Raw genomic sequence first — 13,810 nt, 5'->3', positions numbered from 1 at the left:
CAATTTGTCAAAGAAAACCCTTGTCTTGATTGATAACATTTTCCAATTGTTTACTATATGTATATACCAATCTGTCAGTGAGCTGTTGGAAAGTAGCTTGCAGACGTGGTGCAGTTCACACAATCATTTCAGCAAGCATCCCCTAAGAATAAGCATTTCTGTTCCATCATCGCATCCCTCTTATCACACCCCGGAAATGTGATACTAATTTAATAATGTAACCTAATATTCAGGCCACATTTAAATTTCTGTTTATAAAGGTGCTTATATCCGCCCCACTCCTCCAATCTAATCAGTCCATATGTCATGTTTAGAGCCAGGCTAAACATTTGTTTGGCAAGGAGACTGCTGGGGCACCGTGTACTTCTTACAGCATTGCATCAGGAGGCCTGTCACCTCAGGTTGTCCCACAAACTGTGGGAATTCTTGGTTAGGGTAGTGACTGCTGGAACTCTCCCTTATAAGTACCTTTACCCTTTTGTAATTAATAATCTGCAGGGTGGATTCTTAGACTGTACAATTATTATATTCCCACTAACTTACTAACATTCTTACATAGTGAGCTTAAAAATTCTGAGTTTCTAATTTTATCATTCCATCTATATCTATTAGTGTCCATTTGTGAAAAACAGCTTTCCTCTTTGTCCCAACTTTATCTCCCTCTTCTTTTTTTTTGGAAATTCACTGTAGATGCATGAATTCCTTCTTATTTAGTTCTCTAATTCACTTGCATGACTGTCCTTTTCAATAATTAAACTGTCCCAAACTTGCCCAGAGCAGCTCATTCAAGCAGGTTCCCATTCTTTTTGACACAACTACCTCCACATCTCCTCATTTTTTGAGCAGTTCCTTGCTTTCTGGTACAAGATGTTCCCAGCTCAACTTGTACTTTTCTCAATTCCAGCCCTGGAGTCAACCATTTAAAGAGAACTTTTTTATTTGGATAATATCTATCAATGTTTTATATATTAATTCATTTAGAAATAACAATAAATCTACACGTTATCAAGTAAAATTTTTATGAAAAATAATACCTTTCTTCTCCAATGTCTACATTAGGCTTCATAATATGAAGTAAATTAAGACAAATTAACGAATGAGCCAGACTCAGAATTAAGTCAAAGTGTTATAAAAAGTAATTATTATTAAAATAATAATAAAACAAAAAATTATAATAAAATGTCATTGTTTTACATTTTTGCAAATCTCTTTAATGTATGGCTTAAGAGAAGATATTTGTAGTATCATGTCTCCAACATTCAATTTGTTACAACAACACATATCATAGTCTGGAAAAGACCCCTGTACACTCTTGAGAGAATGAAAGTGAAAAAAGCAAAGTCTTAATATAATCCTGAAAACTGTTTTAACCTCTAAGAGCCAGGAAAGGGTTTTAGTGACTCCCAGAAGCCCCTGGACCACTCTCTGAGAATTGCTGACATTATATGCAACGATTCCTTGTATAAGGAGCATTCACCAGTCTATAAACTCTCTGAGGGTAAAAGCCACGTTTTCACATGTTGTATTCCCAGCACATAAGCTAGTGCTTGTCCCAGAGCAAAGCCTACCAAGTAATTGCTCACTGGACTAATTTTTGACCCCGAATTTAAACATTTCATAAACTTCATTTAAGTGTTTTCGTGTTTATCATACAACTTTATTAACAAGATGTTTTGAAACAAAAATGTTTTTAATAGCATGATGAATTCCAAAACATTTGTTAAGTACAACAGAAAAACATAATAAAATGTAATAGATGAATTCTGTATTTTAAAATGAAAAAAAAAATAGAATCTGTCTTAAACATTATGCTTACATTTTAATATTATTTGTCAAAATGTGCCAGTTAATTGTGTTCTCTGAATAGTAGGAGACAAGGTTCCTCTTACTTACCAAGAAGTATGGTCAAATTTAATTCAGATTTTTAATTACAAATAGTATTGGCTTATTCAATGATTATCATTCAGATAAAACATAGAATCTAGTATAAAATGTATATGTAAATATTCATTGTATCAATATATTTTGCTGTACACTCATAAAATGGTCCTGTGCATTTTCTAACTGTTGAGACAATATCTGAATTTCATTTACTCACCTCGGTGCAAACTCATCGATGGTCAGGCCAGCCTGGAGTCCGGTTCTGCAGTACTCCAGTCCATCTGCTATTGTGTAGGCCAGTTCCAGAATGGCATCAGCGCCTGCCTCCTGCATGTGGTAGCCACTGATTGAAATTGAATTAAATTTGGGCATGTGCTATATAAAATAATAAAAAAAAACAATGAATAAAAATAGAAAAAGGTTCCATTAAACATATTTTCTAAAGGATGATATTATTTTTAAATGATGTTCAACTTAGATATACAAGGAGCTTGTATTAACTGAAAACATTTAATGCTTTCTTTGTTACATTTAATTCACTTTCCAATTAAATGACTGAGTCAATGAAACCACAAGGATTGTCCTGCCTTATTTTTGTAGTGGAAAAGAATTTGTACCAACGATCCTTTAGCACAAAAAGTTTAAACTTCAAAATAGCTGCCTGGGGTCAGGAATGTAACCTTTGCCCTGAGAACTGAATAAAGACATCTTTAATGCAAAACCAATGACTTCAACTTCATAAGGCATCCTAAAGTCTCATAACTTTGGGCTAATCTGCTGACAATGTATAAATTTAATTATTATATACTAGTTATTAATTATCTTATTTGAGTCATTGAACGTGAATAAGTATACAGTGCAGGGGAAAAAAAGGAAAATGATTCAACCCCTAATACTAGATATCGAAACAAAACAGGATAAAATGCATGGCTTAAAAATTAAACATTTCAGTTTGATTTAACTGTGACATTTAATGCTAAACATCTCAGATTTTTTTCTACCATAATCACTAAGAAAACAGCATTTCCACTATTCTCCTAAAATTTCATGTTAAGTATTTTGCAGAGTGAAAAAATTATTACCCTTCTCAAGAATTTACCAAGCATAAAATAACTAAATGGCAGAAACTCAATATAGTGGTTAAAAACATGGGCTCTGGAGTCAGAGTGCTCCAATTCTAGCTGTCACTTAACTAGCCATAAGACTGTAGGCAAGTGTCTCTACCTTGTTATTCCTGGATTTCCTAAAGAATAAAAATACAGATAATAATTGTATCCTCCTCATGAATTGTTGTAGGAGTAAATAAAATGATTCATCTAAACCACTTAGTATTAGGCCAGTACACAGTAAGCACTCAAAAAACATCAGTTGTTGTTAGCATATGGTGTGGATTATCTATATTTTACTTTGCAAATATTTTAGTTATAACTAACCAAAGGCCTTTAAAAAATGTTCCACCACCAAGACAGGGATATCCCCATCATCACTGTTATTCAACAGCGTATTAGAAGTCCTAGCCAGAATAATCAAGCAAGAGAAAGAAATAAAAGGCATCCAAATTGGGAGTGAAGAAGTTAAATTGTTACTATTTTTGCAGAAGACGTGATTTTTTACATAGAAAACGCTAAACACTCCACCAAATATATATATATATTAGAAACAATAAACAAACACAGTCAAGTTGCAGGATGGAGAATCAATGTCCAAAAATCCATTGCATTCCTATATACTAACACTGAAATTTCAGAAAAAGAAACAAACAAAACAAATTCCTTTTGCAATTGCAACAAGAAGAATAAAATACCTAGGAATAAACGTAACCAAGGATGTGAACCACCTATATACTGAAAACTACGAGATTTTTAAGATAAATTGAAAAAGACACAAAGAAATAGAAAGACATTCCATGTTCATGGATTAGAGAATCAACATAGTTAAAATGGCCATATTACCCAAAGCAATATACAGATTTAATGCAGTCCCCATCAAAATCCCACTAGCATTTTTTAAAGAAATAGAACAAAAAATCATCAGATTTGTATGGAATCACAAAAGATCCCGAATAGCCAAAGCAATCCTAAGAAAAAAGAACAAGTATTATACTCTCTGATTTCAATTTATACTACAAAGTAACAATAATCAAAACAGCATGGTATTGGCAGAAAAACAGACACACAGACCAATGGAATAGAACTGAGAACCCAGAAATAAACCCACATATATGTAGATAGATAGATAGATAGATAGATAGATAGATAATTTTCGACAAAGGAGCCAAAAACAAATGATGGAGAAAAGAAAGCCTCTTCAATAAATGGTGCTGGAAAAATTGGAGCCTCGTGCAAAAGAATGAAGCCAGATTGCTATCTGTCACATATACCAAAATTAACTCAAAATGAATCAAAGACCTAAACATAAGATTGCAACAATAAATTGCATAGAAGCAAGCATAGGCACTAAACTTAAGGACCTTGGGTTCAGACAGGATTTTATGAATTTGACCTCAAAGGCAAGTGAAGTAAAAGCAAAAGTAAATAAATGGGACAGCAAAAGTAAATAAATGCACAGCAAAGGAAACCATCAACAAAACAAAGAGGCAACCAACCGAATGGGAGAAGATATTTGTAAACACCACCTCCAATAAGGGGCTAATATACAAAATATATAAACTCACAAAATTCAACAACAAAAAATCCAATTAAAAAATGGGCAGAGGACCTGAACAGACACTTCGCCCAAGAAATGGCCAACAGATATATGAAAACATGCTCAACTTCACTAGCTATTAGGGAAATGTAAATCAAAACCACAAAGAGATACTACATCCTGTTAGAATGGCTATCAACAAGACAAATAATAACAAATGTTGGAGACGCTGTGGAGAAAAAGGAGCCCTCATACACTGTTGGTGGAAATGCAGATTGGTGCAGCCACTATGTAAAACAGTATGAAAGTTCCTCAAAAAATTAAGAATAGAATTACCATACAACCCACAACCCCTCTTCTGGGTATCTACCCCCAAAATTTGAAATCATTCATCTGTAAGGATATATGTACTCCGATGTTCACTGCAGCATTATTCATGGTGTCCAAGACATGGAAACAACCAAAGTGTCCTTCCATAGATAATTGGATAAAGAAGATACGATATATATGCTCAATGGAATACTACTCAGCCATAAGAAAAGATGAAATACTGCCATTAGCAACACATGGATGGATCTTGAGATTAAGAAAAATAAATCAGAAAAAGCTGACAACCATATGACTTCACTCATATGTGGGATATAAATCTGAAAGAAACAAACAAACAAACAAGACAAAGAAACAGAAAGTCACACAGACAACTGTTTAGTGGTTACCAGAGGGTAAAAGGATTGAGGGTAAGAGGGTAAGAGGGGGTAGATGAGAAAAAAGGGCATCAAATATATGGTGATGGAAGAACTGACTCTGGGTGGTGAACACACAATGTGATACACAGATGATGGATTATAGAAATGTACACTTGAAACCTATGTAATTTTACTAACCAATGTCACCCCAATAATAATTTTTTTAAATGCTCCATCACGAAAGAAATAAGGGGATTGACTTACATGAAATTGAGATACTACTTGAGTATATCTGGAGTCTACAAATGCTTGTAAGAAGCAAGGAAACAAATCGGTAGGTGTTTCTCTATTAAGAAGAGCATAGTAGCAGAATTTCTTTAAGAATAATAGAAATCCCGGAATATAGAAATATTTATTAGCTTTACAAAGAAAGGAAATTCTGACACATTACAACATGGATGAACCTTGAGGACATTATGCTAAGTGAAATAAACCAATCACAAAAAGGCAAACACTATGTGATTCCACTTATATGCGGTATGTAGAGTAGTCAAATTCAGAGACAGAAAGCAGAAGGGTGGTTGTGGGGAAAATGGGAGGGGAGCGAGGGGAGAATGTAAAGCAATTTTCAACTTGTAGACAGCATTAGGGTCTCTTACAAGGTGAACCGCCCAAGCACATAACAGCACAGACTGCTACTCTCTATTCAGTGACAATCCTCCATTGTCCTCCTGTAATAATACCTGAACCATAAATTCAGAGTTCAAGAACTACATTCCCAATCTTCTCTCACTACTGCGTGTGTGCATTGAACTATATAAGTGGAAGTTCACCTTTTATCAGAGGAGCTGGGTCCCTCTCCTCACACAAGCCCACCTGGCCCACCCACCTCCTTAACCACGAGTGGGCACATCAACAATAGGAAAGCAAGATGAAAGGACACTAGAACCCTGATGACTGGAGTGGCTGCATGCAACCAAGCCCCTGACAGCCCACCTTACAGCTTCTTTTACATGAAAAAAAAAAAAAAAAACGCCTCCTATTCAGTTTAAGTTACTACTATGTGTGTATCTGTGTTTGTCATATGCTGGTAAACACATTCCTCCTGTGCCTATGTTCTTGAAATAAAAAAAAGGGTGATAGAAATGTACAAATCTATACCATACAATTTACATGGGCAGGTGGAATCTATAAAAATAAATAAAATTGCAAAGTGTAAAGACTAAATATCAAATGAGGAGAGTAGGCAATGCTTGCAAGTGTTGTGAGATAACAGCAATTATAAGAGGTAAAAGAAGTAAAGGTTTGATGGTGGAGGAGAGATTTGCCCTTTGCTATGAAATACTGGTCTAACTTTAGGTTGGTAAGGAAGAGAGCATTGCCAGGAAGAGGCCAAGAGTGAATGATGGAAAAATATATATACAGAGGGTACTAAGAAAATGTATACACATTTTAAGAAAGGAAAAAGCTGTATTAAAATTGTAATACTCAAAATATACTGATAACAAAAGATGAACACAAGTTATGTGTATACATTTTTTTGGCACCCCTGGTGTGAATTACTCACAGGAAAATGCAGCTCTACGTTTCCCTCTGAAGGGAATCGAAGAACACTTTAAGGCACTTCTTTTCCTACCATTGTGATTGGGGAAGATGAACGTAATTCAGGGGTGAAATATTAGGGACCTCATTGTGGTTGCAGATATAAGTGTATCTTCTAATCCAGTTTTTAGCAGAAACAAAGCTAATATTTTGATCCCTATCTGTATGACACCAGTGTCTACTCACAAATGAATCTGAACTCCAAAGAGAAATAAAGAAGTATTAATTATGAGCCCTCCCTGATTATAACAATTATCAGAGAATAAAAACTTTAATACAGTAAATGTCTAGCGTCCAGATTCCTACAGGTAATGAAAAACCATAAAATTAGTACATTAAAGACCAAAAACTAAAGAAACTACACACACAACAAAACAAAACAACAAAAAAACCTACACCCTGACTTTATATTACAACTATTACTCAGACTCAGTTACCAAATTCAAATTAGGTTATGGTATTTTATAAAAATTCCTACATTCAAAGAACTACAACAAAACCTTAATAACTACAAATTATACCTTTGCTGTATATTGGAAGATGTCAGCAATAATTTTCATGGATGGTTCTGGAGGAAAAATATAAGTATTTCTGACCATAAACTCCTTTAATATATCATTTTGGATTGTGCCAGTAAGTTTCTCTTTAGCTACACCTTGCTCTTCTCCAGTTACTATAAAATTTGCAAGAACTGGAATAACTGCTCCATTCATGGTCATGGAAACTGACATTTTTTCTAAAGGAATTCCATCAAAAAGAATTTTGGTATCTTCCACTGTGTCAATAGCAACTCCAGCCATTCCAACATCACCACGAACTCGAGGGTTGTCTGAATCATAGCCACGATGTGTTGCCAGATCAAAGGCAACTGATAATCCCTGCTGACCAGCTAAATAAAGAAAAAAATAACGGAAGATTAGAGTCTGGCATATAAGTAAACTGATTTACCTATCACTACTAAAAGTGCTGATTGATCTCATCACAGTATACTTTTATAACAAATGTATTTTTAAGTTCATGCATGTCAAAACAAATTTAAATGGATACTTTATTTCCTAAGAGAGTCAGTTGTTTTCCATGTGCTAAAATACACAAATGGAGTTCTAGACCTCACTATAAGAGAGGATGAAAGGAATAGACCAAAACATCTCATTTATCTCACGTCCATCTGATGATTTTTTTTACCTTAAAAATTTTTGATAGAAATAATTTTAAGATTCATGTAAAGATCTGGCTGTTTATACATAGTTAACATCATTTAGGATTTGCATGCTTGCTTATTTGTGTTCTTTTAAATATGGTCATTACGGGATGTCTTGGCCACTCAAATATTCTGGGAAACAATTATGAAAAACATGCAAAAAACTAAAATATACTACACTAATATAAGTTCAGGCCTCCATGGCCAATACAAACTTAAAGACCCTCAAGTTTAGCATTCAAACAATATGATTTTATTATAGATCAGAAGAAGAAAAAGTAAATACGATTTTCAGAGAATGAATGCCAGACTATACTGAATACATTTATACTTAGTTGGGGCATCATTTAAACCATTTTCTCCTCCGAGTCCTATCCTAACAATGTTAACAAAAAGCTTTTCAAAGGCAAAGTCAATGTCTCTTTTCTTCATACTTCACTTAATTCCTTTTACACAATGTGTGTGTACGTATTGTCTGCTTTCAGGAATTTAGTATGTTATTCTTGCTCACCTCCTTCTGACCATGGAAGTTAAAACATTCATTTTTTTCTGAGTATAATCTAAACTACAAAATTATAAAATGGCTATCTCCTTTATAGAGATTAGCCTCCCCTCAAAAAGAGCCAAGGTTAGAAAGCATGTTTGAGCCTAAGTATTGTATCTCATATGAAAATCGCACCCTTTATATTGTCCTTATAGAACTTGTTACTCTCTTCCACAGTACTAAAGCCAGCATACTGGCGGATGGTCCAGGGCCGAAAGGTGTACATGGTAGGATATGGTCCACGTGTGAATGGCTTCACTCCTGGAAGTTCTTCAGGTAAGTCCTTAGTGTCCCTGCTGGCATACAAGGGCTTTATGGCGATTCCTTCCGGGGTGTGCCATATTAGGTCTTCTGGGTTCTTGCCTTTCAGCTGCTTTTTAGCCAGGGCAGCCCATTCTGGGTGAAGGGGTTGTTGCTGGTGCAGAAGTCGCTGCCATAAAAACCTGGAGCCTGATGACTCTTTTATTTGCTTCAGGTGATGAGGTGAAAGCAAAAAAAGCCGAGTCTTAGCCCTCAACATGATGGAACACGGAAAACACCCCACAGAAACAAAAACTGACCTAGAAAAAAAAGCACAGCATATATTTATTTATGAGAGACAGGCAAAATGGGAGCTACGGGTGAGAAAAGAGAAAGGAAAAGCTATATTCGTATGATCTCCTCGCGTCTCCTTTTCTGCTTCCTGTACCTAGTATTGTATAACGTTGGCCCCTCTTCTCCACAACTACTGTTAACATTCCAGTCTTCTTCAATAGCCTGTTAGCTGGTTTTCCTGACCAGCTTTAGCCCCCTCTAATCCATTCTATGCACTGACACCAATGCAAAGCTGATGTCACACTTAAAATTTTTCAAAGGCTCTGTCTGCATCATGTAGAGAATATAACAGCCTCCTCATTGATTTTTTTCATTCAAAAGGTTTTCATTTAACACTAACTGTATGACAGGCATTGTGGTGGGTGCTAGAGGAAAAAGTGGTAAACAAGACAAACAGGCATTCAAGCCCTCTATGACCTGCTCCCAGCTTACCTCTCCAACTCATCTCTGCATTTGTCCTCTACACATTTTGTGTTCTAGAAATACCGGATTACCTCCAGTTCCCTGCACACGTCAAAGTTCTGTGACTTGCTCTTGCTCTTCCACCTGCCTAGAATGTTCTTCCCTGGCTAATTCAGCTAAGACACCATCTCCAATATGCAGGGCTTTCTATGGGCCAGGCACTGCTTTAAGACTTTATATAGAGAGTAACAATTTTAATTTTCACAACAAACCAAGACATAGGTACTAGTATTATCCCCATTTACAGACAAGGAAACTGAGGCACAGGAGAGCCAGCATTTGAATCTAAGTGATCCTGTTTCAAAGATCTTGCATTTAACTAATATAGCCTCTCCCTGAATCCACAAGCTGGGCTAAAAGATCTCTTCAGTAATCTATAGCCCTGTTTCCCTGTGTGTGTGTGTGTGTGTGTGTGTGTGTGTGTGTGTGTATACCATATATATATATATCGTCTCCCACAGGACAACATATTAGAACACTGGTTTTTATGCTTATATAAAATACATTTATTTATGTAAGATATATTTAATATTTATATAAAATGCATGTATATAAAATCATATATACATCTCTATATATAGTGCCAAAAAATTTATACACATTTTAAGAAAGGAAAACTGTATTAAAATTGTAATACTCAACATATACTGATAACAAAAGATGAAGGCAAGTCACGTTTGATTTCTGCAGTTACAAAAGGTGCTCAAAGTGGTTACCATCAACATCCAGACACTTGATTACAGCGAAATACTGCTTGAGCAACCAAAGTACCATTTCTATACATTTTTTGGCACCCCCATATATGTATATGAGTATATATTTCATTTCTGCTAGTCTATACACTGCTCTGACATTAGAGCTGTATATTACTTATAACTAGCGCAGAGTCTTATACTAGGTGTCTAAATCCGATTAAATCCAATTTCATCATTTACATACGTAGAAATTAAGGTCCAGGGAAATAAAGAAATAAAATAGCTTGATCAACATTCCCCACAGCAATCAACTGTTCACCTGAATTACTACTTGTTAGAACCCAGTACTGTATTTTAAAACATGTTGAGATGCAAATTTTATTAACACAGTTATCATACCATATTGTTTCATCATGGATAAGTAAACAAGTAATGTGAGCTTAAAATTCTATTTTCCAGACCATTTCTTACCTAACAATTTAGTAAAGCTTAAAAGAAAATAAGAATACCCAACTTTTGTTAGGGGATTGTGAAACAAGACATAAACCGCTGCTGGGAGTATTAACTGGTTTAAACACTTTGGAAAACAAATTGGAATATGTACAAAAAGTCTCATAAATAATTATGCCATTGCACTAAGGAACATCACTTTTGGGAAAGTTACTATATAAAATAAATGTTCCCTATATTTTTTTCTTGTAATAAAGCTTAGAAACATCATCAACAATGTAGGATGAGTAAGTAAATTATAGAATATACTAATGATAAAATTTTATGTAGCTATTAAAATGTTTAAAAAATAGGCAAAACTAATCTAATGTTACAAGTCAGAAGAATGGCTATTTATGGTGGCTAGTACAGAAAGGGAGCAAGAGAGGAGCATTTGTGGTCTTGAGGGTCTTGATCTGAATGATGATTACATATAGATGTATTCAGTTTGTGGAAATTCATCAAACTGTACAATTATGACGTGCATTTATCTGTAAATGTATTACACATAAGTAAAAATTTAAAATATGTTATGCATAGTTTCTTTAAAAAAGAAAACTCAAAAAGTATTGAGGAAAACAATCAGGATAAAAAATTATACAGTATGTTCAACAAGGTAAAAGGTGCATAGAATAAAGTCTAAAAGGAAATACAACAAAAACAAGTCCCATTATTTTTTTAAAGCTATTATAATTTTTATTCCTTTAAATCCACGGGGTCCTTGTCATCCATCTTCTTGCAAGCCATATTCTACATATACTAGCTTAAAAGATGGGAGAGAAAAATAATTAAGTTATAACTAAACCATTAGGGTAATAACGATATAAAAGGTCACTTGAAAACTGCCTGAGACTATATTGTTGATGAGAAACATCACACTTATTTCACACAAAACACTCATGGGGCTTTCCTAAACCCGGATAAATGATTGGAAAGAGCCCTATATAAGTGACTTCCTGAAAATCACATGACAAATTGGTAAAGGCTGGAAACAGACTTCGTTTTTAGATAAGAACACAACAGCTGCTGATGGCAACAGGACTTCTAAACTTTCTCAGAAGATCCATCAGGAGAGGCTTCAAGCATCCAAAGAAGCAACATGCAAAGCAAATAACTTTCAAGTTTAGTCAAACTGTGTCCGTGTAGCTCCACATTAATATTTCAAGAACTAATCACCTCCAATATTCAGCCAATTTGGGTTGGAGATGATAACATGGAGCATGCAAATTAAATTTAATATTAGCCTAAATAAATCATTAAACATAAGCATATATTGGGAGAAAATCAAGTGATTTAAAACGTTTACACACACTAGCCATGGTGTCAAGCTTCTGAAAGACGGTTCTTTCTAAATAAAACTGAGAACAAGTTAGTAATTTCCAATTTTACATCAACTTAGACCTGTCTTTCCTATTCCCTTACCTCCCTTACCTCCACCTGTGCCCTGAAAGTCACTTTCAGTCCCGCTGCCTCGTACAAAAAAAGCCTCACGGTAACCTGTGGAACCAATGCACCCGTCTGGAATCGTAAAAAGTGACCTCTGCCTAGAGTGACTTCGGGTGCTTAGGTGACCACGGAAAATGTCGACAGGCCCGAGGCGTTAACCGCACGTTTTTTCCTACGGTACCTCCGAACTCCCAAGAACCTCACTGGTCGGTGGAGAATCTAAACCTAACGGTAAGGTAGAGGAGAGCGGGGTCCCGTCGCAGGAGGAAGGTAGAGAAGGAGGAAGGTAGGAAGATGGAAAGGACAGAAACTCAGAGGACAGGGGTACGGGGGAGAGCGGAGCCAGAAGAACGGAGGATGTGAAAGGCTCGCGTGCCGCAAGGTGCACAGTTCCTACTCACCGGCCGGCCTGTCTCGGACCTCGGCTTTGGGAGAGCGCGGCTGAACCCAGAGATTCCCGGCCCTACGAGTCACAGGGCCACACAGCTGGGTCCCCCACTGAGCAAGTTCAAACGCCAAGCACAGAGTCGGGGGCGTAGGCCAACAACGCCCTCCCTCCAGCCAATCTCCTCGCGCTCTTGTGTGCGCGCTCCTGATGACGTCAGGAGTGAAGCTCACTGCCCGCCTCTCGCTACAGGCGTTTCCGGTTCCTACCAGCCCACTTCCGGGATTCCTGCGCTTCAATTGTTTGGGCGCGAATTGCTCTGAGCGCGGCTCCCTGAGTTCAAGAATAGGGGCTGGTGAGCAGTGAAAGCGCTTAACCTTCCAGGGGGTCCCTGTTGGGGAAGCAGTTTTGTGGCCAACGCGTTTGCGGCAAACTCCGCGGGTTGCATTTGAGCAGCGTGAAGTGATTTTCCGGAGGCAGGGAAATCCGAACAGGTCTGCCCTTCCAGGCCAAGGATTTAACTACTTGATTCGCCTCCTTTATCCGAATCATGCTGATCGTCGTCTTCGTTCCTTAATCTCTCCCGCAGTCACTCGGGGAGCCAGGTGCAGCCTTAGAGATTAGTGTCTTTGGCCTCGAGGTTGCTGCGGTCGGCGGCGTCGCTCCCCGGATGCGTCACGTGTCAAGAGGTAAACTTTGTGCATTTGTGTTTTGCCAGACGTCGTGCTCACCTCTTCTGCCCTGATAGGGGTCTAGTTTGAGATGCTTGGTTTGCACGAGTTTCAGCAAGCTGGTAAGGAGAACCAGGCAACCTAGGATGCCTCCCCGTTTCCTCACGGTAAAGAATAAATTCTGCACTGCAGCATAGAGGCTGGCCGCAAAGGACTGCTCCAGTCATTCCTGCCCATTTCTCCCATCCACGTCGAAAGCCTCGCTGATCTTTTCCTGTCCCTGACCGCACCAGTTACTTGCAAGCTGTCCTGCCGTCAGCCTTTTGCTGTTTTCTGTCGCATACTTCATTCCCCTCCGACTCAGTGTTTCAAAATGTAACTCAAGTACAGTTTTTTGCTCTGAATACTGTATAGTCCACACACACCATTTTGATAGTCCTTCAGTCATTTAGCGCTTACAACATTTGTCACATACATAATTATATACAGTAATTGTTTTCATGTCTGT

The 13,810-nt window shown here is 37.0% G+C and overlaps 1 protein-coding gene across 1 annotated transcript in view; it reads right to left on the bottom strand.

Annotated features, from left to right (window-relative positions):
- Positions 1 to 12,773, bottom strand: part of MMUT (methylmalonyl-CoA mutase) — a 33,999-nt gene extending 21,226 nt beyond the window's left edge. Inside the window, exons 1-4 of the mRNA XM_019624645.1 lie at positions 12,648 to 12,773; positions 8,696 to 9,120; positions 7,337 to 7,704; positions 2,099 to 2,256 (exon numbers count right to left, since the gene is read on the bottom strand). Of these exons, the coding sequence (XP_019480190.1) occupies positions 2,099 to 2,256; positions 7,337 to 7,704; positions 8,696 to 9,080 (911 nt within the window). The 5' untranslated portion in view covers positions 9,081 to 9,120; positions 12,648 to 12,773. The remainder of the gene's footprint in view (positions 1 to 2,098; positions 2,257 to 7,336; positions 7,705 to 8,695; positions 9,121 to 12,647) is intronic.
- Between the last annotated feature and the right edge of the window lie 1,037 nt (positions 12,774 to 13,810).

The sequence above is a fragment of the Hipposideros armiger genome, unplaced genomic scaffold (assembly GCF_001890085.2).
Source record: "Hipposideros armiger isolate ML-2016 unplaced genomic scaffold, ASM189008v1 scaffold_597, whole genome shotgun sequence".
Taxonomy (NCBI): Eukaryota; Metazoa; Chordata; class Mammalia; order Chiroptera; family Hipposideridae; genus Hipposideros; species Hipposideros armiger.
Note: the sequence above shows the minus strand (reverse complement) of the source record. Positions and strands in the feature narration are given on the sequence as shown.